Raw genomic sequence first — 27,836 nt, 5'->3', positions numbered from 1 at the left:
CTTACCAGACCGCTGGAGCGGTTTTGTGTGCCCTCCAGATCCCAAAGTCCGGACCCCCAAGCACCTCAGCAGGGATGCTGCAGCCAGCGCTGATCGCAGGGAGAACGCTGAGAAAATGGCGCCGGAGTGAAGAGAGGGGGCGGGACTCACTCTGAGAGCGGGATCTGGAGGGCCAAAGAGACTTACAGGGGAGGAGACATGTACTCAGTGAGGAGTGTCTCTCCCCTGTGCAGAACGGCCGCTGGGCGGAGCCGCACTGTCCCTCTGCATGAATGACATGTGAGGGCAGTGAAACCGAAACTAGGCCTCCGGCGAAGCCGGGGCCTAAATTTGAGCAGTGCGGCCGGCGCGCAGGCACCATCGGCGCGGTTCTCAGGCGACAGCCAGAGAACCCGCCGGAAATGTCACAAAAAACACTCAGCACACTCTCCCACAACAATAAAGTACAAGGGACCCCCATATATAAACGTCTCAGGTACTTAGCTTGCTGAGACGCAGGGTTCCAAGTCCCTGGGGGCGAGTGCTCCGGTCCAGCAGGATCCTGAAGGGCTGCGGATGGAGACCGGTCTCCTGCAAAGCATGGAGAACCGTGCTGGCTCCCACTTCAAGCCAGAGCCCAGAGGGATGGTGAAGGAGCACGGCATGTAAGGCTCCAGCCTTGGAATCAACCTTAACAGCACCGCCGACACAGTGGGGTGAGAAGGGACATGCCGGGGGTCCAGTTTGGACCCGCTTTTCTTTAAACTCTTTCCAAAAATAAAAAATCAGATGAGAATGCATGTGTGGATGTATGCCTCCTGAACACAAAGCGATAAACTGGCTAGATCTGGTTCTCCAGGGGGTGTATAAGCTCAGAGGGAGGAGCTACACTTTTAAGTGTAGTACTTTGTGTGTCCTCCGGAGGCAGACGCTATACACCCAATGTCTGGGTCTCCCATAGGAACGATAAAGAAAAGATCTATAGAAAACGTATTTCTAAAGATCCTATATGATATGCTAATGAGCGCGGGGACTAGTCCCCTGGGCGTTAGTTCCCATTTGCATGTTAGCACACCCCTATAGGTGTGCAAACATGCTAATGAATACACAGGGTCACAGGAGTTTGGGTCATGCGCACTACTTCATTTTGAAGCCAGGACGTGTACACCCAGCCTCATAGTGCGCATAACCCAAACTCTGGGGTCATGCGCATTGAGCCAAAATCCCCCGTCGGACGCGATGGCAGCGGAGAGGTGAGTGAGATCATCCTCTGATGCTGTGTATTCATTAGCATGTTAGCATGCCCACAGGGGCGTACTACTATGCTAATGGGGCAACTGACGCCCAGGGGACTAGTCCCCTCGCTCATTAGCATACAGTAAAAGATCTTTCGAAATAATTTTTCTAAAGAACTCTTCATCTATGCTAGTGTATACAGGGACGGTTAGGCAGAGATTAGCAATATACACCCAGAACTGCTCGTGGTGCTGGGTGCATATTGGACATGGCAGGTTCCCTTTAAAAGGTGATAGAATCATTAAGGAAATCCTGAAAACATGATTTGTTGGGGGCCGTGAGGACTGGAGTTTGGAAACCACTGATCTAAATTCAAATCTAAAGGTTTTCCCGCTGCTGAAGATCTTCTCACCGGGCCCAGGGAATTACTGGCATGAACTGTGGAGTTACAACTGACTTAGTGTAGAAAGCGGATGCGCCCTGGTAAACCCTCCCAAGAGGACTAAAGGACAGAGGCTGGGAAGAGCTTGGAGAACACTATTAAGTCATTTGCGCCTCACCCGACGCCTGATACATAACAGATGGCTCCATGTGTCGGGTCACTTACCTGAGTGGTAGAAAGCGAGTTTTGTAAAGAATAGCTCCGAGCGTCCACTGCACCTCCTTGTCATACACCAGCTGGGCAGTCTTCAGGTTTGGGTAACCGGAAGGAAAGTGGAAACCATCGTGAAGGACTTTATGCATCCATGCAGACTTAAAGCACTGATACCTGGAAAGCAGAAATGTGTGATAGTTCACATGTCACTCCAACATGATCACCTGTGTGCGTGGGCAAGAAGTTTTTTTTGTTTTTTTTACCAATTTGCATTTAAAAATCGGCCAATTTTTAATTTTTTTTTTTCTCCTGCAAGAGACTTTTGCTTTGTGAGATGAGTTGCACATTCTGTAGTTGTGATTTTTCTATATATAAACATTAGTATTCAAAGCTATATCAATACAGTATTTTATTAAATAATATACACTGTGTTCCAAATTATTATGCAAAAAAGGGAATTTTGTTTACTTACCGTAAATTCCTTTTCTTCTAGCTCCTATTGGGAGACCCAGACAATTGGGTGTATAGCTTCTGCCTCCGGAGGCCACACAAAGTATTACACTTTTAAAAAAGTGTAACCCCTCCCCTCTGCCTATACACCCTCCCGTGCATCACGGGCTCCTCAGTTTTGGTGCAAAAGCAGGAAGGAGGAAACTTATAAATTGGTCTAAGGTAAATTCAATCCGAAGGATGTTCGGAGAACTGAAAACCATGAACCATAAGAACAATTCAACATGAACAACATGTGTACACAAAAAGAACAACCAGCCCTAAGGGAACAGGGGCGGGTGCTGGGTCTCCCAATAGGAGCTAGAAGAAAAGGAATTTACGGTAAGTAAACAAAATTCCCTTTTTCTTTGTCGCTCCATTGGGAGACCCAGACAATTGGGACGTCCAAGAGCAGTCCCTGGGTGGGTAAAAGAATACCTCAATAAAAGGAGCCGAAAAACGGCCCCCTCTTACAGGTGGGCAACCGCCGCCTGGAGGACTCGCCTACCTAGACTGGCGTCTGCCGAAGCATAGGCATGCACTTGATAGTGTTTCGTGAAAGTGTGCAGACTAGACCACGTAGCTGCCTGACACACCTGCAGAGCCGTCGCCCGGTGCCGCAATGCCCAGGACGCACCTACGGCTCTGGTAGAATGGGCTTTCAGCCCTGAAGGAATCGGAAGCCCAGAAGAACGGTAGGCCTCGAGAATCGGTTCCTTGATCCACCAAGCCAAGGTTAACTTGGAGGCCTGAGAGCCCTTACGCTGGCCAGCGACAAGGACAAAGAGCGCATCTGAACGGCGCAGGGGCGCCGTGCGAGACACGTAGAACCGGCGTGCTCTCACTAGATCCAAAGAGTGCAAATCCTTTTCACACTGGTGAATTGGATTAGGGCAAAAGGAAGGCAAGGAGATATCCTGATTTAGATGAAAAGGGGATACCACCTTAGGGAGAAATTCCGGGACAGGACGCAGAACCACCTTATCCTGGTGGAAAACCAGGAAGGGGGCTTTGCATGACAGCGCTGCAAGCTCAGACACTCTCCGAAGTGATGTGACTGCCACCAGGAAGGCCACCTTCTGAGAAAGACGGGAGAGAGAGACATCTCGCAGCGGCTCAAAAGGCGGCATTTGAAGAGCCGTCAGAACCCTGTTAAGATCCCAAAGTTCCAACGGACGTTTGTAAGGTGGGACCATGTGGCAAACCCCCTGCAGGAACGTGCGGACCTGCGGAAACCTGGCTAGACGCTTTTGAAAAAACACAGAGACTTGGCCCTTGAGAGAGCCGAGGGACAAACCCTTGTCCATTCCAGATTGTAGGAATGAAAGAAATGTGGGTAAAGCAAACGGCCATGGAGGAAAACCGTTATCAGAGCACCAGGATAATAAGATTTGCCAGGACCTGTAATAGATTTTGGCGGACGTTGGCTTCCTGGCTTGTCTCATGGTGGCAATGACATCCTGAGATAACCCTGAAGACGCTAGGAGCCAGGACTCAATGGCCACACAGTCAGGTTGAGGGCCACAGAATTCAGATGGAAAAACGGCCCTTGTGACAGCAAGTCTGGGCGGTCTGGAAGCGCCCACGGTTGACCCACCGTGAGATGCCACAGATCCGGATACCACAACCGCCTTGGCCAGTCTGGAGCGACGAGAATGGCGCGACGGCAGTCGAACCGGATCTTGCGTAGTACTCTGGGCAGCATCGCCAGAGGGGGAAACACATATGGCAGTCGAAACTGCGACCAATCCTGGACCAGAGCGTCCGCTGCCAGAGCTCTGTGATCCTGAGACCGTGCCATGAAGGCCGGGACCTTGTTGTTGTGTCGTGACGCCATGAGATCGACGTCCGGCGTTCCCCAGCGGCGACAGATCTCTCGAAACACATCTGGGTGAAGAGACCATTCCCCCGCGTCCATGCCCTGACGACTGAGAAAATCTGCTTCCCAGTTTTCCACGCCCGGGATGTGAACTGCGGAGATGGTTGAGCCTGTGACTTCCACCCACTGCAGAATCCGCCTGACTTCCTGGAAGGCTTGACGACTGCGAGTGCCGCCTTGGTGGTTGATGTAGGCGACGGCAGTGGCGTTGTCCGACTGGATTCGGATCTGCCTGCCCTCCAGCCACCGATGGAAAGCCAATAGGGCTAGATATACTGCCCTTATCTCCAGAATATTGATCTGAAGGGACGATTCTATTGGAGTCCAGGTTCCTTGAGCCCTGTGGTGGAGAAAAACTGCTCCCCAACCTGACAGGCTCGCGTCCGTGGTGACCACGGCCCAGGTTGGAGGGAGGAAGGATTTTCCCCGAGACAGAGATGTGGGTAGGAGCCACCACTGAAGTGATGTTTTGGCTGCAAGTGAAAGAGAGATGTTCTTGTCGAGGGAAGCCGAACTCTTGTCCCATTTGTGAAGAATGTCCCATTGGAGTGGCCGTAGATGGAATTGCGCGAACGGCACTGCCTCCATAGCTGCAACCATCTTCCCCAGGAAGTGCATGAGGCGCCTTAAGGGGTGTGACTGACTCCGAAGAAGTGACTGCACCCCCGCCTGCAGAGCAAGCTATTTGTCCCGCGGGAGCTTGACTAACGCTGGCTGGGTATGAAACTCCATCCCGAGGTAAGTCAGTGATTGTGTCGGCGTCAACTTGGATTTCGGGAAATTGATGATCCACCCGAACTGCTGGAGAGTCGCCAGAGTGACGGTAAGACTTCGTTGACACGCCACCCGAGAAGGGGCCCTGACTAGGAGATCATCCAAGTATGGGATCACCGAGTGGCCCTGAGAGTGCAGGACCGCCACGACGGATGCCATGACTTTGGTGAACACCCGTGGGGCTGTCGCCAGGCCGAAGGGCAATGCGACGAACTGGAGGTGTTCGTCCCCGATGGCGAAACGCAGGAAACGTTGATGTTCGGGTGCGATCGGCACATGGAGATACGCATCCTTGATGTCGATCGATGCTAGGAAGTCTCCTTATGACATCGAGGCGATGACCGAGCGGAGAGATTCCATCCGAAACAGTCTGGTTCTCACATGTCTGTTGAGTAGCTTGAGGTCCAGAACGGGACGGAATGACCCGTCCTTTTTTGGCACCACGAACAAGTTGGAGTAAAATCCGCGACCACGTTCCTGAAGGGGAACGGGAATCACAACTCCTTCCATCTTCAGAGCGTCCACTGCCTGAAAAAGTGCATCGGCCTGTGCGGGGGGTGGAGAGGTTCTGAAAAAACGAGCCGTAGGTCGAGAGCTGAACTCTATCCTGTAACCATGAGACAGAATGTCTCTCACCCATCGGTCTTGAACGTGTGGCCACCAGGCGTCTCCAAAGCGGGAGAGCCTGCCACCGACCGAGGATGTGGCTAGATGAGGCCGAGAGTCATGAGGAGGCCGTCTTGGAGGCAGTGCCTCCTGCGGCCTTTTGGGGGCGTGACTTAGACCGCCACGCATAGGAGTTCCTCTGGCCTTTCTCCGGCCGGTTGGACGAAGAGGATTGGGGCTTGGCGGAGGGACGAAAGGACCGAAACCTCGATTGGATTTTTCTCTGCTGAGGTCTCTTAGGTTTGGACTGGGGCAAGGAGGAGTCCTTTCCCGAGGATTCCTTAATAATCTCATCCAACCGTTCGCCAAACAAACGTTCGCCAGAAAAAGGCAAACCAGTTAGGAATCTTTTGGAAGCAGAGTCTGCTTTCCATTCGCGCAGCCACATGGCCCTGCGGACTGCCACGGAGTTAGCGGATGCCACAGCCGTACGGCTAGCGGAGTCCAGGACGGCGTTCATGGCGTAGGACGAAAATGCTGATGCCTGAGAGGTCAAGGAAGACACATGCGGAGCAGAATTCCGCGTAACAGCATTAATCTCAGTCAGACATGCTGAGATTGCTTGGAGAGCCCACACAGCCGCAAAGGCCGGGGCAAAAGACGCGCACGTGGCCTCATAAATAGACTTCACCAAGAGCTCTATCTGTCTGTCAGTGGCATCCTTCAGGGATGAGCCATCGGCAACCGACACAACTGACCTAGCAGCCAATCTAGAGACTGGAGGATCCACCTTGGGAGAGTGTGCCCAGCCCTTCACGACTTCAGCTGTAAAGGGATAACGCGTGTCAGTGTGCCGTTTAGCAAAGCGCTTGTCCGGGACCGCTCTGGGCTTCTGGACAGCGTCCCTGAAGTTAGAGTGATCAAAAAACGTATTGCGCGTACGTTTGGGGAATCGAAATTGGTGTTTCTCCTGCTGAGAAGCAGACTCCTCTGCAGGAGGAGGTGGTGGTGAGAGATCCAGCACCTGGTTGATGGACGAGATAAGATCATTTACTAATGCGTCCCCCTCAGGGGTATCAAGGTTAAGGGCGAAGTCAGGGTCAGAGCCCTGAGCTCCCACGTCCGCCTCGTCTTCCTGAGAGTCCTCAAACTGGGATCCAGAGCAGCGTGAGGAGGCCGGGGAAGAATCCCAGCGAGACCGCTTAGCAGGTCTGGGGCTGCGATCCGGGCCTGGGACCTAGGGGCTATCCTGGGAGCGCGCTGCGGCGCGGACCGAGAAGGACCTGGAGGAGACAAACTAACAGGGACCGGGGCCTGTGAAGAGCCCGGTCTGGACTGCAATGCCTCAAGCAGCTTAGATGACCATTTGTCCATAGACTGAGCAATGGATTGAGAAAGTGACAGAGAGTTTCTCAGCGAAAGAGGCCAACGCCGGTGACTCTGCCCCTGCAGCCTGCTCAGGGGGAGCAGGGGGATCTACCTGAGCCGAGGGGCCCACCATTGCCCTAGGCTCCGGCTGAGCAAGCGTGGCAGGAGTCGAGCATTGATCACAGTGAGGGTAGGTGGATCCCGCAGGCAACATAGCCCCACAAGAGGTACAGGCCGCGAAAAAAAAAAAAAAATCTGTGCCTTAGTAGCTTTGCTCCTTGTGGACGACATGCTGATGTCTCTTAGGAGAGTGACCACTGAGGGTATATGGGAAAAGGGTATACCGCCTTTCCTAACATATATATATATATATATATATATATATATATGATTCCCTGTCGTGGATCCCCCGGAGCTGCAGAGCCTTGCTGCTGAATAGCATCCACCAGCAGAATGTTAAAAATGGCTGCCGGAGCTCTCAGGGGGGGGGGGGGGGGGGAGTGGAGCCGAGGGCGGCGCTAGCAGAGAGCGGGAATCTGGAGTCCCCAAGTGGTCAATGAGGGGGGAGGGAGACATGCAGGATGCTCCAGCCCTCAAGGCCGACGTCATGTCGGCAATCCCGCCCTTACCCCTGACAGGCAGGCTCGGGGGCGGGATTTTTCGGACTAGGCCGCGGCGAAGCCGGGGGCTAAATTTAAGGCCGCGGCCGACAAGCTGGCACGGAGGTCCGCCGAAAAGATAACGGACGGAACCACCGCGGCTTCCGGGGGGGAAGGTGCGACCCCTGTACAGTCCCCACATGAGGATACAGAGTACCTTCAAGTTGCAGGGCCCGGTCCCTGGGGATGAATAAGCTCCGGTCCAGCAGGTTCCACCAGGGGCTGCGGATGGAGCACGGTCCCAGCACATGGATGACCGCATAGGATCCCACTTCTCCCAGAGCCGCATAAGGGATGGTGAAGGAGACGGCATGTGGCTCCAGCCTCCGTACCCGCAATGGGTACCTCAAGCTTAACAACACCGCCGACTTAGTGGGGTGAGAAGGGAACATGCCGGGGACCCCATTGGGGACCTCTTTTCTTCCATCCGACATAACTATGTATGAGAATGCATGAGTGGATGTGTGCCTCCTTCCACACAAAGCATAAAACTGAGGAGCCCGTGATCCACGGGAGGGTGTATAGGCAGAGGGGAGGGGTTACACTTTTAAAAGTGTAATACTTTGTGTGGCCTCCGGAGGCAGAAGCTATACACCCAATGGTCTGGGTCTCCCAATGGAGCGACAAAGAAAAAGAGTTTAGGAGTGATAAGGTTAGAATTTTTTTGTTTGTCATGTAAACTCATTGCTGGTGATGGTGTCCAGGCTCTTGATATCACTTTATATCATTGAGGTGACGTGTGTCAGGGCTCTTGATATCACTTTATATCATTGCTGGTGATGTGTGTCCGGGCTCTTGATATCACTTTATATCATTGATGGTGATGTGTGTCAGGGCTCTTGATATCACTTTATATCATTGATGGTGATGTGTGTCAGGGCTCTTTATATCACTGAAAGCAATTGCAGATACCTGTGCACATTAGTTTGACAGGGGTGTCCAAATAAAGGCCAGACTACTTAAGAAGGCCGTTCCACATTATTAAGCGGCCTACATTTTTTGCCAAAATGGGAAAGAAAAAGGCTGTGTCGGCTGCTGAGAAGCAACAAATCGTGGAGTATTTAGGTCAAGGCATGACTTCAATCACCATTGCCAAGCACTTCATCGTGATCATCGCACAATCAAGAAGTATGTAGCTGATTCCCAGCACACGCGTGTGCGTGCTGATAAGGAAAAATTGAGGACTCTTTCCAACAGGCAATTGTGTCAGGTTAAAAGAGCAGCTGCTAAAATGCCTTGCCATAGCAGCAGACCAGTTTTTGAAGCTGCTGGTGCCTCCAACGTCCCCCGAACAACAAGATGCAGGGTCCATCAGAGGTTTGCAGCTGTGTGTAAGCCATCCTGTCGACCACCTCTATCCACTGCACACAAGCAGAAATGGCTCCAGTGGCCAAACCATACATGAAGACTGACTTCCAAACTGTTTTGTTCACCGATGAGTGCCGTGCAACGCTCGATGGTCCAGATGGAGTGGAGGATGGCTGGTTGATGGACACCCCATGAAAACACGGCTAAGGCGCCAACAAGGAGGAGCTGTAATCATGGGGAGAGAGATTGTCGGCCCCTTTAGGATCCCTGAAGGGGTAAAGATGAACTCCATAATCTATGTAGAGTTTCTAAAACAGCACTTCCTGCCATGGTTCAGGAGGAAGAACCGCGCATTCCGCAGCAAGATCATTTTCATGCATTATAATGCACCGTCTCATGCTGCAAATAACACATCTGCATCTCTGGCTGCTATGGGCATAAAAGAGGACAAACTTATGGTGTGGCCAACATCTTCCCCTAACCTCAACCCCATTGAGAACCTCTGGAGCATCATCAAAAGGAGTAGTGTCTATGATGGCGGGAGGCAGGTGACATCTAAGCAACAGCTCTGGGAGGGTATTCTGTCCACATGCAAAACAATTGAAGCACAAACCATCCCAAAAACTGACAAATTCAATGGACGAGAGAGTTCAGAAGCTTCTTTCGAACAAGGGGTCCTATGTGCAAATCTAACATCACCTAGAATTAAGTTTTGACTTGAAAACTGTTTGATTTCATTTTTTAATAAGCTGATAATGCTTATAATTTCACAATTCACCATTTTGTTTTTCAAAATAAAAATAAAAAGTTTGAAAACTCTGCTGTGCATAATAATCTGGAACATGCATTTTGAGTGTTTATTATTTTTTAAAAATATACTGTTTTCATAGGCAGCTTTATCAAAAACATTTCAATTATACTCGAATAGTAATGACTGGAAAATAACAATGACTGCAATTCATAGTTAATTTAGGAAAATATGAGAATATTTTTTGCATAATAATTTGGAACACAGTGTATAGTTTCCCCTCGAGATACAAATCATAACCTAAGTTAAAAAAAATAAATAAATGGTAATACTGTACATGTGAATAACTTAGGGGACAGTTGACATCATTTTGATCACAAAAGTCATTCCACCACGACAAGGTTATATCAGTTACTGGCCACAGTGTGAACATGCACCTATACGTTGCCCTGACACCTACATATGCTCCAGCTGATTTCCTTGGTTTTAGGCTATGTGCGCACGTTGCGTATTTGCATGCAGTTACGCTGCGATCTGCACCGCAGCGTAACTGCATACATCCTGTGTCCCCAGCACAATCTATGGAGATTGTGCAGGAGACGTGCGCACGTGGCGTATTAGAGCGCAGCGCTTCGGCTGCTGCCGGAGCGCTGCGTTCTAAGAAGTGACATGTCACTTCTTTCATTCGCTCTGCATGCAGCCCCCGCTCTGTCTATGGGAGGGGCTGCATCCAGAGCGCATGAAATTGGCTTTCGTTTCTGCAGCGATATGAAGCACACGTGTGCTCTTCAAATCGCTGCAGAAATTTCTGCAGGGACAGTACGCAACGTGCGCACATAGCCTTACATACAAATGATTAGAGATAATGCTATAACCACATTGAACAGGTTGTTTTGCTACTGAAAGTGTATTACCCCCTGGTGATTTTCAGTTTTTTGTTTTTTCCTCCCCTTCTTCCATGAGCCATAACTTATTTTTGCAGGATGAGTTGTGCTTTTTGAATGAAACCATTAATTTTAACATACAGTGTACTGGAAAACAGGGGGGGGGGGAGGGGAGGAGGGGTTGGAACCCAAGTGCGATGAAATTGCAAGGAAAAAAAAAAAAACCCAGCGCAATTACACAATTGTTGTTTTGGGCGTTTTATTTACCATGTTCACTATATGGGAAAATAAACTTGGCAGTATGATTCCCCAGGTCAGTACAAGTACACAGATACCAAGACGTATAGTTTGCTTTCAGTTAAAGAGATGAACAAAAACATTACAAACAAGGACATAAAACGCACAACAATGGAGTATACTACAAAAATGTATTTATTGAAATATATTCAAAAGGGATAACATTTAACCCCTTAACGACCGCGGGCAGTAATATTGTGTCCTAGCGTTACTGCCCGTAGTCTGCTGCCGGCAGCTTGCAGCGACTGGCACACATCTCAGCTGAGTTTTACAGCTGAGATATGTCTCTTCTAGGCATGAGCAGAATATTTATCTGCCCGTGCCATTTAACCCCTTAAATGGCGCTGTCAATATGTGATAGTGCCATTATAATGGCATCAGTGGTAAACATTTACTCACCAGCAGATACCGGAAGTCACATGACATGATCACGTGACTTCCGGTGGGTGTATAACTACGGTAGCTCACATCACTTACTTTCAGTTTCACCCGGCCCAGAGCTGGGTGAGGACATGAAATGAGCTGCTCTTCACACCTGTGATCAGCAGATATGGCAGAGCGATCAGATTGCTGATCCATATAGTCCCCTAGGGAGACTACCGTAGTAAAATAAAAAAAAAAAGTTTAAGAAAAAACATTAAAAACCTAAAAGTTCAAATTACCCCCCTTTCACCCCATTGAAAATTAAAGGGTTAACAAAATAAAAAAAATACACACACATTTAGCAAAATATAAAATCAATTAATCTGATCGGTAAGCGGCATAAAAAAATCCAAACGCCAAAATTACATTTTTTGGTTGCCACAAATTTTGCGCTAAATGCAATAACAGGCGATCAAAAAGTATCATCTGCACAAAAATAGTATCATTAAAAATGTCAGCTTGAGACGCAAAAAATAAGCCGTCACCTAGCTATAGAACCTGAAAAATGAGAACGCTACGGGTCAAGGAATATGGCATAAAACATGCGCGACTTTTTTTGGAGAAACATCTGATTTTTTTTTAACCTCTTAGATAAAAGTAAACTTATACATGTTTGGTGTCTACGAACTCGCACCGACTTGAGGCATCACACCCACACATCAGTTTTACCATATATTGAACATGGTGAATAAAATCTCACAAAACAATAGTGCTATCGCACTTTTTTGCGATTTTTCCGTATTTAGATTTTTTTTTTCTGTTTTCCAGTAACACTATATGGTAAAATTTATGGTTTCATTTAAAAGTACAGCTCGTTCCGCAAAAAAAAAAAAAAAAACTCTCACATGAACATATTGACTGATAAAAAAGTTACGCGTCTCGGAAGAAGAATGGCGAAAAAAAACGGAAAGCGAAAACAAAATTGGCCAGTCATGAAGGGGTTAAGGAGACTAAGCACAAATGAATAAAAACACTGGCACTGAACAGGGTTATAGCAGATAAATGTTAGAAAAATTAATATCCAATATGAGATGTCCAAAAAAATAAGTATTAAATGCATAAATTATGTCTGACAGATATAAATGATATTACAGGGAGGAGGTGTGCAAAATACGGAAATCAAGATGGAATGATCAATGAGAAAACCTCAATAGGTATGCAAAAATAAATGAAAGAGGAATAAAGGAGAAGCTAGAAAATTAATGGCAGTAATAAGAAATGGCAGTAATGAATGAAGCAGTGATACGTACCCACAGGTGCCAGACAGGAACCCTGCTTATTAGTAATGCAAGTATTTATAAAAAAAAAAACAAAAAAAAAACAAAAAAAAAAAAAAAAAGTCCAGAGAAAACTTACTTTAGTCGGTGCAGGTCGGCATGACCGGAGTACAGACCATTGTTAAAGCGCTCGGTCAGGGTTGTCCAGGGCATGCTGCAGAAATCCTGTTGAGCAAAACATAAGAGGAACATGTATAAACCAATATCACCGCTCTGCAGAACGGGTCGCTCGGTCACAGCCAGGTACCTTGGCGGCTTTGGAAAACTTTTGGTTGTCGTACGCTCCTCCCATGCGCAGCACGTCCTCTGTGCAATAGTAGAACTCTGAGAAACCGTAGAACTCGCTGTTTGCAAAGTCAATGGACGGCTGGTACACGCCATTCAGATAGGCCTGAGAGTCATTGGATTTGGATAAGAGCGGTTCCAGGAGCTGCCGGCAGCCGGCCCAGTTGCCTTTGCCCAACATATGGAAATCTTTGTCTTGTCGCACAATCTTGTCCTTATGGCCAACTGGTAAACATGGGTCTAAGTATGGCGAGCTGGGGCTTATTCCCTTCTGTTCTCCCAATGCCCTGTAGCAAAAAAATAAGAAAGGGATATAATGTAGTAAATGTATTAAAAGGGGACTTTACTCTGTATCAGGAGTTATAAGGTCTGCACAAACCTACCAAGATCCATAGACTATTAGTAGTGATGAGCAGGCACTACCATGCTCAGGTGCTCAGTACTTGTAACTAGTGATGAGCAGGCACTACCATGCTCGGGTGCTCAGTACTCGTAACTAATGATGAGCGGGCACTACCATGCTCAGGTGCTCAGTACTCGTAACTAGTGATGAGCGGGCACTACCATGCTCAGGTGCTCAGTACTGGTAACTAGTGATGAGCGGGCACTACCATGCTCAGGTGCTCGAAAATGAAATAAACTGTGGGAAAAAAGGCGCAAAATAGGGTCTTATCCGGTATGACAAATGGAATAAGGAATGTGCAATGGAAGCACTCACCTGGTGGGGTTGTGTGAGTCACAACACCCTTAATCGCATAAAACAAACGTGGAAGGCAGCAGTCCTGCAATAGTAGAGTAGTTTCGGATGATAGGAGAAAAGCAGGTTAAATACCGCGCCAAACCACAGGAATCAAGATGAAGAAGTAATTACTTCTTCATCTTGATTCCTGTGGTTTGGCGCGGTATTTAACCTGCTTTTCTCCTATCATCCGAAACATGCTCAGGTGCTCAGTACTCGTAACTAGTGATGAGCGGGCACTACCATGCTCGGGTGCTCAGTACTGGTAACTAGTGATGAGCGGGCACTACCATGCTCAGGTGCTCAGTACTCGTAACTAGTGATGAGCGGGCACTACCATGCTCGGGTGCTCAGTACTCGTAACTAGTGATGAGTGGGCACTACACCATGCTCAGGTGCTCAGTACTGGTAACTAGTGATGAGTGGGCACTACCATGCTCGGGTGCTCAGTACTCGTAACTAGTGATGAGCGGGCACTACACCATGCTCAGGTGCTCAGTACTGGTAACTAGTGATGAGCGGGCACTACCATGCTCAGGTGCTCAGTACTCGTAACTAGTGATGAGCGGGCACTACCATGCTCAGGTGCTCAGTACTGGTAACTAGTGATGAGCGGGCACTACCATGCTCGGGTGCTCAGTACTCGTAACTAGTGATGAGCGGGCACTACCATGCTCAGGTGCTCAGTACTGGTAACTAGTGATGAGCGGGCACTACCATGCTCGGGTGCTCAGTACTCGTAACTAGTGATGAGCGGGCACTACCATGCTCAGGTGCTCAGTACTGGTAACTAGTGATGAGCGGGCACTACCATGCTCAGGTGCTCAGTACTCGTAACTAGTGATGAGCGGGCACTACCATGCTCGGGTGCTCAGTACTCGTAACTAGTGATGAGCGGGCACTACCATGCTCAGGTGCTCAGTACTGGTAACTAGTGATGAGCGGGCACTACCATGCTCGGGTGCTCAGTACTCGTAACTAGTGATGAGCGGGCACTACCATGCTCAGGTGCTCAGTACTGGTAACTAGTGATGAGCGGGCACTACCATGCTCGGGTGCTCAGTACTCGTAACTAGTGATGAGCGGGCACTACCATGCTCAGGTGCTCTGTACTCGTAACTAGTGATGAGCGGGCACTACCATGCTCGGGTGCTCAGTACTCGTAACTAGTGATGAGCGGGCATAGATTTTACTGGATATCTCCCATCTCTGCACTAACTCAGAGTAAAGTATAATATACCTATTTTTGGTCACAGTCTCATTGAATACCGAGTCTTCATAACGTTGACGGGCAAAATTCCCTCCAAAGCCCAGGAATGTGGTGACGTACACCCTGTACACGTGCTCGCTGTGCTGCAGATCACAACCCAGGTTGAACTCTGCCAACATCATTTTTGCAACTTCTTCCTGAAATGTACAACACAGAATTACATTTACAAGACACAGAACAGTGCATGAGCGCCATTTCTAAGATTACAGCCTACATATATGTAATTACATAAATAGCTCAGTACAAACATCAATTATCCTGTACTGATGCTGAGTTACATCCTGTATTATACTCCAGAGCTGCACTCACTATTCTGCTGGTGCAGTCACTGTGTACATACATTACATTACTGATCCCGAGTTACATCGTATATTATACTCCAGAGCTGCACTCACTAATCTGCTGCTGGAGTCACTGTGTACATACATTACTTCTCCTGAATTGTATCCTGTATTATACTCCAGAGCTGCACTCACTATTCTGCTGGTGGAGTCAGTGTACATACATTACTGATCCTGACTTACATCGTATATTATACTCCAGAGCTGCACTCACTATTCTGCTGGGGCAGTCACTGTGTACATACATTACTGGCTTCCTGGGAAATAGGGTCAAGGAGGAAAATGAGATTCTTGGACACAGAGACTGATGCACAGCGCTGTACACCACTCATCTGACTCAATACGACGGTGATGAGAAATGTGGTGGTAAATGATTTTTTCATCTCAGTGCCCATTACACAACTGCTAGATCTGATGCAAGACCCGTACTCACATGTTCTGCAGAGGGGAAGGTCATTGTTTTCGGAACCTCGTAGGCGATCTGCAGGGATCCGCCACCCATGTCTATAATGCCCACTGTCCTCTTGCGGATAATGGCGTCCTCCTGTGCACCTATTGTCACTGCAACCACCGCGTCTTCCTCTACAAAAAAGGAGCATCAGAACCATTACACCTACAGTCCTCAGATTGCAGAAACCCCGTGGTAAAATCTCAGCACTGGAGATAAGAGATAAAGCAATGTACATGGGGCCAAACATTTTCCCTCTGGCCTTACTGCCAGCTGTCCAGCCTACCACGATCATCATCATCATCATCTTGTAATGGCTGATAACAGAAAACAATTAATGGGCTACACCACCTATCTAAAGGATCCAGATGTGGGTCCGACCACTGGGTCAGATATGTCACTCAGCCTCCCCCATAGAGACACCCTGCGCCGTCCCACTGCCATTGTGCCGAATCTATCGCAGAGTCAATGTGAAGGCGCAGGACGTCTTAATGGAGGCATTGTCATTGACAAGCGTGCTGTACAGACGGGCACAGGAAGTGAAGGGCCAGGACTAAAATGTGGCAAAATAGTACAAAATATTGCTATAAATTCAGCTAATCTGTGTGTAAAGACTAATCAAACACACGATCCAGCAGGGGGCGCTGCGATCAAGTTGGTGAATTTGCAGAATTTAGTTCACACTGCGGATATTAGTAAATCTGCCATTATTTGCACTTTTCCACTTACCTTCTACAACGTGGTCGAATCGGCCAAGTACAAAATTAATACTGATCCACGCGTACACACCTGTAGAGGGGAGGAATAAGACGGCACATGTCAGGGGGTGCACGCCGTCACCAGCATCACCAATGGCGGATTAGTCTTCACTATACCTTCTTGTTTTCCCGAGATGACCTCCGCGTGAGCTTCTGAGAAGAGGAAGTCAAACTCCTGGGGGACGTCCTTCACCAGATCCTGGAGGATGGCGTTCTGCTGGCTGACCGGAGCACCATGCATAGGCAGAAATAAGTCATTAAATAGTGTAAGAAATTAAAGGGGTATCTCTAGGACATAAATACTGGTCACCAATCAGGTTTACGGAGGTCAAACACTCGGCATACCACTGATCAGATCTTAGCAGGTCCCAAGTCGGCCGGATGGAAACACTCGACAGCCGGGATAGCACAGCTCCAACACTGTGCAGCACCTGAGAACGGCTACTACACGGTGTACAGAGCGGTGTCATTATGGCGCCATACACTGTTCACATCCTGCTAACAGATGCTCAATAGGGTTCTCATATCTAAGACCACCACCCATCTATATTAATGGGTCATAATTATCAGAAGTCGTAGAAAACCCCTTTTAATACATAGGAATAATTACCGTATTTCTTTTATAGGATGCACTGGATTATAAGATGCACCCCAAATTTAGAGTTGAAAAAGGTTAAAAGGAAAAAAAAAAAAAGGGGGGGGGTGTCAGGGGGTCTGTCATACTCCGGTGGTGTCTCACTGAAGTGAGGTCACAGGAGGCAGAAGCGATTGTGGAGCAGGGCGGTGCTGCAGGAGCTGCGGTGGGGGCTGTGACGGCAGCGTGGAGCAGGGCGGTGCTGCAGGAGCTGCGGTGGGGGCTGTGACGGCAGCGTGGAGCAGGGCTGTGCTGCAGGAGCTGCGGTGGGGGCTGTGACGGCAGCGTGGAGCAGGGCGGTGCTGCAGGAGCTGCGGTGGGGGCTGTGACGGCAGCGTGGAGCAGGGCGGTGCTGCAGGAGCTGCGGTGGGGGCTGTGACGGCAGCGTGGAGCAGGGCGGTGCTGCAGGAGCTGCGGTGGGGGCTGTGACGGCAGCGTGGAGCAGGGCGGTGCTGCAGGAGCTGCGGTGGGGGCTGTGACGGCAGCGTGGAGCAGGGCGGTGCTGCAGGAGCTGCGGTGGGGGCTGTGACGGCAGCGTGGAGCAGGGCAGTGCTGCAGGAGCTGCGGTGGGGGCTGTGACGGCAGCGTGGAGCAGGGCAGTGCTGCAGGAGCTGCGGTGAAGGCTGTGACGGCAGCATGGGGTAGGGCGGTGCTGCAGGAGCTGCGGTGAAGGCTGTGACGGCAGCGTGGAGCAGGGCGGTGCTGCAGGAGCTGCGGTGGGGGCTGTGACGGCAGCGTGGAGCAGGGCGGTGCTGCAGGAGCTGCGGTGGGGGGCTGTGACGGCAGCGTGGAGCAGGGCCGTGCTGCAGGAGCTGCGGTGGGGGCTGTGACGGCAGCGTGGAGCAGGGCTGTGCTGCAGGAGCTGCGGTGGGGGCTGTGACGGCAGCGTGGAGCAGGGCTGTGCTGCAGGAGCTGCGGTGGGGGCTGTGACGGCAGCGTGGAGCAGGGCGGTGCTGCAGGAGCTGCCGTGGGGGCTGTGACGGCAGCGTGGAGCAGGGCTGTGCGGAAAGAATCACAGATGCTCTGTCGGCGGTGTGGGCTTCAAAGAAATGGCGCCCGCAGTCGGCTAGTGCGCAGATTGAGCTCTTGGCTCAATGACAAGCCGAGAGCTTCACCTGCGCACGCGCTGGCTCTGGGGGCCATTATTTGAAGCCAGAGCATTTGGGACACCCGCCGCAACGCCCTGCTCCAACACAGCCGACAGCCCACACCACAGCTTGCAAGGCAGCCAGCACAGCGCCCGTTCTCCACTTCCCGGTAAGCTACATTCGGATTTTAGGACGCACCCCTTATTTTCTTCATAAATTTTTGGGAGGAAAACTGCATCTTATAATCCCAAAAATACGGTGTACAGCTGTAACGCAGAGCAGCGGCCGCGCACCTCTCCGGCAGGACCCTCATGCCCGCAGTGCACAGGATGTATAGAGGAGTCTCCTTGTGTTTGGCTTTTGGGATATACGATGCTGCGTAGGCTAAAAGAGGGTTCATGTAGTCGCTCGCTTTTTCCGGTGTAGCTGCCATTGAAGAAATCCCTAGAAGAAAGGATATATATAACCATGAGAAGAAGCTTAACACAGGAAAGTGTAATGTGCCCAGATCTAGGATGGTCAATACTGGCGAGACCACTATAGATGCATGAAGTAGCCCTGCTGTGAGGACAGAAAAACTTTGCATAGTTTTAAATCGCAATATGACAAAACAGCCACTAGGGGGCAGCACACACCCAATTATACACCAAAATCAGCTTCTATAGAGAAGCTCGAGTCATTGAATGGGCACCATAGCGTAATACCCACAAGAGCCAGATATACCCGTACACATCACAGTGAGAAATAGACGCCCCTCGTCTGCTCATGTAAAAGCCATCTGTCACAGAAAGTTCCTCCTCCTGACAAGTAGGGCATAATGTCTTACTAAGAGGTTCTGCAGCAGCTTCAGTGTGCAATATACAGTGCCCAGTTACAGTGGAACCTCAGCACCATGCCCGTCAGCCACCAGGGAACCTCACCCCCGCGCCCGTCAGCCACCAGGGAACCTCACCCCCATGCCCGTCAGCCGCCGCGGAACCTCAGCCCCACGCCCGTCAGCCACCGCGGAACCTCAGCGAATCCTCAACCCCACGCCCGTCAGCCGCCGCGGTACCTCACCCTCGCGCCCGTCAGCCGTTGCGAAACCTCACCCCCGCGCCCGTCAGCCGTTGCGAAACCTCACCCCCGCGCCCGTCAGCCGCCGCGGAACCTCACCCCCGCGCCCGTCAGCCGCCGCGGAACCTCACCCCCGCGCCCGTCAGCCGCCGCGGAACCTCACCCCCGCGCCCGTCAGCCGCCGCGGAACCTCACCCCCGCGCCCGTCAGCCGCCGCGGAACCTCACCCCTGCGCCCGTCAGCCGCCGCGGAACCTCACCCCTGCGCCCGTCAGCCGTTGCGGAACCTCACCCCCTCGCCCGTCAGCCGCCGCGGAACCTCACCCCCTCGCCCGTCAGCCGCCGCGGAACCTCACCCCCTCGCCCGTCAGTCGTTGCGAAACCTCACCCACCCCCTCGCCCGTCAGCCGTTGCGGAACCTCACCCCCCACGCCCGTCAGCCACTGTGGAACATCTTTATGAAAAGGATGAGGACACACTATATTAATCAATACTAAATAGTAGATCATAATTTTCCCCTTTTCAAAAAGAGGTTCTGCAGCAACTAATGTATATTTTAAATACAGTTACGTCTGGCGGAGGCGACTGCTTATTAGTGTCACATTGCGGATTGGGTCAGATATATATGTCACACAATACTCGGTGGCTGTGACCAGTTCTGGACTCCGCAGAATCCCCTCCTGGGCATGTGACTGATATTTGGGATTGTCGCAGGCTGCCAGCAGGTTTCGCCCAGTACCTGGCTTGATCTTCTTCACCACAGGTTTGCTCCCGCGGTCCCTCATCTGCTTAATATCCAGGAGGTCGTGCGGGTTTCCGTTGTGCGGTGGCCAGAAGTAGACGAACACCCGCGAGCCGCTGCTGCCGCAATCAATGATGATCCCATAGTTTAACTTGGTGTCTTCTATGTCTGTGGCTTCTAAGTCCTCGATCTGGTCCAAATATCTGCAGAAGAAGAGAAAAATCACATGGAGGAGGCAGGAGAAGAACTGGTCAGGAACGAAACAAGGGGACAGCGGCTGACACGTGCCAAAATGTGGCTTCTAAACAGCTAAATCCTGCACATAAGGCTGAATTTACACCATGGAGGCACCAGACAAGGTTGTTGGGCCAGGTGGAGGGGCTTCAGCTTAGGTTGGTTTTATCCTGGTTCCTAATGGACCTTAACACCCTAAGTAATGGCCTCAATTACTACACAGGTATCGTAGTGCGGGCAAGTATAGTGCAGAGCGATAAAATTATAGTTATCACAACTGCGGTGTTCTGCACACTGTCATAACCTGCAAGAACTTTTTTTTTTTTTAGCAATTTGTGCTACCATAAGGATCAGACCAGAGGTAGACACTTTTGGTAAATACTGACCCCTACATACTAAGGACCTGCCAGTTATCTGGTTGTTGTCTATATTCTCTTGCCCATATTGCCTGCTTCCAACACATGAACTTCAAGAGATGACTGTCCACTGACTGGTACTATGCCTTTAAACAATATGGGACATCCCATATGATGATGTCATGTCTTTGGAAGCTTCTGATAGGTTTATTGGCAACATCTGAGTTAAATAGAGACACACCTGTGGATGTATTTTAATGCACACCTGAAACACACTGCTTCTTTGTGTGGCATCATGGGAAAGTCAAAATAAATCAGCCAAGATCTCAGGAAGATAATTGTGGACTTGCACAAGTCTGGCTCATCCTTAGGTGCAATTTCCAGATACCTGAATGTGCCTCGTTCATCTGTACAAACAATTATACGCAAGTACAAACAAGATGGGAATGTCCAGCCATCATACCGCTCAGGAAGGAGACGGGTTCTGTGTACCAGAGATGAACGTGCTTTGGTCAGACATGTGTATATCAACCCAAGAGCAAAAGCAAAACACCTTGTGAAGATGCTGGCGGAAGCTGGTAAGATTGTGTCATTATCAACAATGAAACGAGTACTGTATCAACATGGGCTGAAGAGCCACTCTGCCAGGAAGATATTACTCCAAAAGAAACATAAAAAGCCAGAGTAATTTTTGCAAATGCACACAGGAACAGAGATTTTAATTTTTGGAGACATGTCCTGTGGTCTGATGAAACTAAAATTGAACTGTTTAGCCATAATGACTATCGTTATAATTAGAGGAAAAAGGCAGAAGCTTTGAAGCCTAAGAACACCATCCCAACTGTGAAACATGGGGGCTGCAGCATCATGTTGTGGGGTTGTTTTGCTGCAGGAGGGACTGGTGCACTTCATTCAGGAAAGAAGATTATGTAGCAATACTGAAGCAATATCTCAAGACATCAGCCAGGAAATTAAAGCTTGGGAGGAAATGGGTCTTCCAAATGGACAATGATCCAAAGCATACTGCCAAACTGGTTACAAAGTGGCTTAAGGATAACAAAGTCAATGTTTTGGAGTGGCCATCACAAAGCCCTGATCAAAGTCTTATTGATAAATTTATGGCAAAGCTGAAAAGGCCAGTGCGAGCAAGAGACCTACAAACATGGCTCAGTTACACCAGATCTGTCAGGAGGAATGGGCCCAAATTCCACCAACTATTGTTAGAAGCTTATGGAAGAAGATCCAAAACGTCTCACCCAAGTAATACAGTGTAAGGGCAATGCTACCAAATACTAATGAAATGGATGGAAACTTTTGACTTTGCAAAAAGTAATAAAAATGCCTTAAAACATTTTCTCTCTCTCATTATTCTGGCATTTGGCAAATATAAATAATTTTGGTTCCTAACTGACTGAAAACAGGAAAGGTTTATTCTGATTTCATGTCAAATAGAGAGGAAAACCTGCAGATGCGTCTTTGTAGAGAGCAAAGGGAAACCTCTGGTTTGATCTGTAGATATATAGATAAATAAAGCAAAAAAGGGAGGCAGCACTTTGAAAAATAAAATGAAAAAGTGGTCCTTATTAGCTCATATGGCGTGGCGACGCTTCGGCGTGTATGTATGTGTATATATTACACACACACACACACACACACACACTAGCTGTACTATCCGGCTTCGCCCGGTTTAATAACTGCTGTTAAAATAGAATGTATTAACAAAAATGTATTCTGAACACAAAAAAAATACAAAACAAATAGATAGAAATGTAAGTATTAAAAGGCAAAAACTAAGCTAATAGAAGCATTTCACAACATATATTTCAACACCACAGATATTCCACACAGATTTAACTAAATTGGCCAAGTAATGTACTACGTCTGTCTCTTTCCAGGTCTGTCTCCCCGTCTCTTTGTCTGTGTCTTTTCCTGTGTCTCTTTCCAGGTCTGTCTCCCCGTCTCTTTGTCTGTGTCTTTTCCTGTGTCTCTTTCCAGGTCTGTCTCCCCGTCTCTTTGTCTGTGTCTTTTCCTGTGTCTCTTTCCAGGTCTGCCTGTCTTTGTCTGTCTCTAGTTCTCTGTCTCTTTCCCTGTCTGTCTCTATCAAGGTCTGTGTCTTTCCCCATCTATCTTTGTCTGTCTCTGTGGCTGTCTCCTCCTTCCCTGTCTGCATGTCTGTCTGTCTCTTTCCAGGTCCGTCTCTTTCCAGGTCCGTCTCTTTCCAGGTCCGTCTCTTTCCAGGTCCGTCTCTTTCCAGGTCCGTCTCTTTCCAGGTCCGTCTCTTTCCAGGTCCGTCTCTTTCCAGGTCCGTCTCTTTCCAGGTCCGTCTCTTTCCAGGTCCGTCTCTTTCCAGGTCCGTCTCTTTCCAGGTCCGTCTCTTTCCAGGTCCGTCTCTTTCCAGGTCCGTCTCTGTGTGTCTCTCTCTCTCTGTCTCTCTCTATCCGTCTCCCCACCGACATCTTATTACCTCACATGTAAGCTTCTTATACTATGAATGTCTTTTGTTCCTATAGCAACCAATCACAGCTCCTACTAATAACCTGTAGTTCCAGGCTCCATTTACTTTAATGAAGTCTGTTTTTTAGAGTGTAACTGTAAAGCGCAGGGTCAGATTTTCCTGTCAAAACATACTCTACGACGTTCCTTGGGTCACATGAGGTGTCTGTGCAAAATTTTGTGATTGTAAATGCGATTGTGCGGATACACTTTTCGTTTCACTTTTTCCCCATTATGTAGATGGGGGCAAAATTGATTGGAAAATTGGAAAGCGCAGGGTTAAAATTTCACCTCACAACATAGCCTATGACGCTCTCAGGGTCCAGACGTGTGAGTGTGTGCAAAATTTTGTGGCTGTAGCTGCGACGGTGCAGATGCCAATTCCGGACACACACACACACACACACACACACACACACAGCTTTATATATAAGATATGTGTGTGTGTTATATCTATTGATCTATAATTAGTTAACAGATCGCAGTAAGAAAAACAATCTGACAGTAGAACGTTGCATTTAAACAATAGATGACTTTTTGATGCCTCATATTGATTTAAAATGTAAATATTTTCTGCCAAATATTCATGAAATTTCACAATATTATGTCCGACTGGAAAAGACAATGAACATATGTAAGTCCTTATGCCATTATCCTTCGCGACATTCGGTTTCTAAAAACTGGAATTTCAAGGCTGATTTCAATACAATAATTGTGGATAATTTTTGGACGTTTCATCAGTGCGTGGTTCTGTGATCCAGACGACGCGTCAGCCCTCGTTCTATGGATGGATGCGATGATTCCGACACTGTAGGAAGAGACTTTGTGACAATACAAGACCATACAACTAATCCAATTCCACCGGGTCGTATAGATCGGCTAATGGGTCTAATGCACACCAAAGCTATTGATGGGAGGTGAAACACTCCGCTGAGGATCCTAGCGGGGGAGATTAGATTCCGCTTACATCTACAGCGTGTCTGTCTGCTGCTCCCGGCTCATCTATTATATGAAATCATCCGGCTGCGAGCGGGGACGCTGGGTTTTGCTTAGTGAGCAGAAATTAAAATGGAGCCACCAGTTAACCAAGTCATGGCGGGGAGATAATAGACTACAATGCTCATTAGGATAGGCGTAACGTCGTTAGGACCCCACAGGAGCATCAGATTCCCTCCCAGTAATAGTGCCCGCTGCCTGGGGACCGCCGCTAGCAGCCAGGACGGGCATTACAGCCATAGTACACGCGTTCTGGGGTGTTCTGATCCGACTCGGAGCTGGTAAGTAAAACCTCAATCAGGTTATTCTGTAACAGAACTTGTTCCTGCGAGCGGAAAACCAAACCGCAGCGCGGGGAAGTGATGGCTCCGCTGATGGCATTAGAGCCGGGACCCATCTGGCCCGTCACTGCTCGCTCTGATGTTACAGGATCTGTGGTTACATCATGTCTTGGCCTCCTTTGTGGTGGTCTTCAAGGCTTTATTTTCTAATCCCTTTGTTGTAAGCGCACATCATTAGGACCCCTTTGCTGGATAATGAGGGTATTAACACGTCTGGAAATGTACTCGGCTGAGCCGCAGTATCTGGGTCTCCGCTGCAGACTGGAGAAAGGTATTTTGCATGATTTTAGCCTTTAATCCATTTTTTTCTACCATTATCGGCAAGTGTTTGGATTTCCACCGCAGGACAGGTGACGCTTAGAAGAGCCATGAAATGAACACAATTATTTTGTTACATTTTTTTTTTTTTTTTTTTTTTTTTAATGGAAATTTTGACTATGGAAAGATTATAATCAGGGGATGACAGAGGTGGAGAATGTGTTAGAATATCACTGAGCACATGCTATATACTCAATTAAAGCGTATCCTGCTATTGAAAACCAGCAGAAAAGCTCAGACAATGCGTCATCATCCCTCCAAAAAGGTACAACGGCTTCTACAGCACAAACCAGTCTAATAGGTCCAGGAATTGTCCAGATTCTCCTGTTCTGTTACTTGCCATCAATTGTTTCTGAGTGTGTAATTCCTGTTCATCAGCATCCTGCCAGCACTATAGGGGCTGGAACCTTTTTACTTCCACCTCCCAGTATGCCCTAAACTGAGCGCTTGCCTCTGTTACATCTACATTCAAAGCGACAGGCTGGCCAGAGAGGAGAGGGGGGGGAGCCGGCCAAAGAACGGGGACAGAGGGCGGCATGCAAGTCCCACACACACTTTCTAAAGATCCGCCAGCCTTCCCCCGCTCCTGGTACGGAGCCCCCCCCCTCCCCCCCCGGTCCCTAGAGACCCGTCCTTATCACCGTTCCCACCGCACAGTGATCCGTTCCCCCCCCCACCCCACCCGGTCCCCCGTACGGAGGCCCGCACCCCACCCGGTGCCCCGTGCGGAGGCCCGTCCCCCACCCGGTCCCCGTGCAGAGACCCGTCCCCCACCCGGTCCCCGTGCAGAGACCCGTCCCCCACCCGGTCCCCGTGCAGAGACCCGTCCCCCACCCGGTCCCCGTGCAGAGACCCGTCCCCCACCCGGTCCCCGTGCAGAGACCCGTCCCCCACCCGGTCCCCGTGCAGAGACCCGTCCCCCACCCGGTCCCCGTGCAGAGACCCGTCCCCCACCCGGTCCCCGTGCAGAGACCCGTCCCCCACCCGGTCCCCGTGCAGAGACCCGTCCCCCACCCGGTCCCCGTGCAGAGACCCGTCCCCCACCCGGTCCCCGTGCAGAGACCCGTCCTGTCCTCCACCTGGTTCCTGTACAGAAACCCATCCCGTCCTGTTCCCCCCCCCCCCCCCGGTCCCTGTACAGAGACCTGTCGTCCCCCCCCCCCCAACAAAGACCCGTCTCCTCCACTCCCTGTATAGAGACCCAATCCCCACACCCCCTGTACAGAGACCTGCCCCAATTTCTGCAATCCATCTCTGTCTCCGGTTATAGGATTACACTGGACAACAGCAACTTACAGAGAAGGGAGGCTTTGGATCATTTTTCTGGAGTTAGACAACATTAGCTATAAAGCGATTTGCACAAGGTCTATCACATTATTTATATTATGGGATCGGATTGTCTGAAATGTACAGATGCCATTTAAACTGGTGGCCTATTTAAAAAAAATATATATATATATATATATATATATATATATATATATATATATACATATACAGTTAGGTCCAGAAATATTTGGACAGTGACACAATTTTCGCGAGTTGGGCTCTGCATGCCACCCCATTGGATTTGAAATGAAACCTCTACAACAGAATTCAAGTGCAGATTGTAACGTTTAATTTGAAGGTTTGAACAAAAATATCTGATAGAAATTGTAGGAATTGTACACATTTCTTTACAAACACTCCACATTTTAGGAGGTCAAAAGTAATTGGACAAATAAACCAAACCCAAACAAAATATTTTTATTTTCAATATTTTGTTGCGAATCCTTTGGAGGCAATCACTGCCTTAAGTCTGGAACCCATGGACATCACCAAACGCTGGGTTTCCTCCTTCTTAATGCTTTGCCAGGCCTTTACAGCCGCAGCCTTCATAGGGAATTTAGATTGTGAGCCCCAATGGGGACAGCTGATGTATGTGAAGCGCTGCGGAATATGTTAGCGCTATATAAAAAATAAAGATTTTAAAGATTTATTATTCATGGCCGGGTTCTTTGGCAGAGTTGTGAGTGACCCCCTCCATGGATGAGAAGCCCCCGCACATGACACACTCCAAAAACATACTGAAGGAGTGTGGGAGGAAACCAGAGAACCCGGAGGAAACCCACGCAAACACGGGGAGAAGATACAAACTCCTTGCAGATGTGGTCCTTGGTGGGATTCGAACCCAGGACTCCAGCGCTGCAAGACTGCAGTGCTAACCACTGAGCCACCATGCCACCCAATAATGGAATGGGATCTAAATATCCACCAAGACCGACTTCTCCCAATGCTCCAGCAGAAATTTGGTGATGACCAATGCATTTTCCAGCATGATGGAGACCATGACACAAGGCAAAACTGATGACTAAGTAGAAAAAACATCGACATTTTGGGTCCAAGGCCGTAAACTCCCCAGAGTTCAACCACTGAGAACCTGTCATTAAAATCAGCAAAAAGTGGAACGACAAAGAGAAGAAAAAAATACTCCAAAGAAATGGTGATAAACCCAAGCGCTGAGGAGACAAGAATGGGACAGGACTTGGCCCAGAAACTGCCGGGAAGAAGGGCAGAAGTCTGGGGAGATAAGGGTCCATGCTGGAAATATTGAGCACTTACACAAATTTAAAGAGGTAGTCCACTACTTTTACATTCATGGTCTATCCTTAGGGGTACTTTGCACGTTGCGACATCGCTACTGCGATATCGTCGGGGTCAAATCGAAAGTGACGCACATCCGGCGCCGGTAACGACGTCGCAAGGTGTAAAGCCTAGAAGCACCGATAAACGAACGCAAAAGCGTCGTAAATCGGTGATCTGTGTAGTGTCGGTCATTTCCATAATTTCGCTGCAGCGACAGGTACGATGTTGTTCCTCGTTCCTGCTGCAGCATTGATCGCTGTGTATGAAGCCGCAGGAGTGAGGGACATCTCCTTACCTGCGTCCCGCCTGCAATGCGGCAGGAAGGAGGTGGGCGGGATGTTTACGTCACGCTCATCTCCGCCCCTCCGCTTCTATTGGCCGCCTGCCGTGAGAAGTCGCTGTGACGCCGCACGATTCTCTCCCTTAGGAAGGAGGCGGGTCGCCGGCCAGAGCGACGTCGCAGGGCAGGTAAGTGCGTGTGAAGCTGCCGTAGCGATAATGTTCTCTACAGCAGCAATCACAAGATATCGCATCTGTGACGGGGGCGGGGACTATCGCTCTCGGCATCGCAACAATCGGCTAGCGATGTCG

At 49.3% G+C, this 27,836-nt stretch overlaps 1 protein-coding gene across 2 annotated transcripts in view; it reads right to left on the bottom strand.

The window, feature by feature from the left end:
• ENTPD7 (ectonucleoside triphosphate diphosphohydrolase 7) overlaps positions 1-27,836 on the bottom strand; it is a 54,698-nt gene that overhangs the window by 10,396 nt on the left and 16,466 nt on the right. For both annotated transcript variants that reach the window (XM_075348421.1, XM_075348419.1), the window contains exons 4-12: positions 19,880-20,085; positions 18,379-18,529; positions 16,481-16,584; positions 16,335-16,394; positions 15,591-15,739; positions 14,787-14,953; positions 12,770-13,094; positions 12,602-12,687; positions 1,823-1,984 (exon numbers count right to left, since the gene is read on the bottom strand). In XM_075348421.1, the coding sequence (XP_075204536.1) occupies positions 1,823-1,984; positions 12,602-12,687; positions 12,770-13,094; positions 14,787-14,953; positions 15,591-15,739; positions 16,335-16,394; positions 16,481-16,584; positions 18,379-18,529; positions 19,880-20,085 (1,410 nt within the window). The remainder of the gene's footprint in view (positions 1-1,822; positions 1,985-12,601; positions 12,688-12,769; positions 13,095-14,786; positions 14,954-15,590; positions 15,740-16,334; positions 16,395-16,480; positions 16,585-18,378; positions 18,530-19,879; positions 20,086-27,836) is intronic.

This window comes from Anomaloglossus baeobatrachus, chromosome 5 (assembly GCF_048569485.1).
Source record: "Anomaloglossus baeobatrachus isolate aAnoBae1 chromosome 5, aAnoBae1.hap1, whole genome shotgun sequence".
Classification (NCBI taxonomy): domain Eukaryota; kingdom Metazoa; phylum Chordata; class Amphibia; order Anura; family Aromobatidae; genus Anomaloglossus; species Anomaloglossus baeobatrachus.
This window is presented reverse-complemented; position numbering and strand designations above follow the sequence as displayed.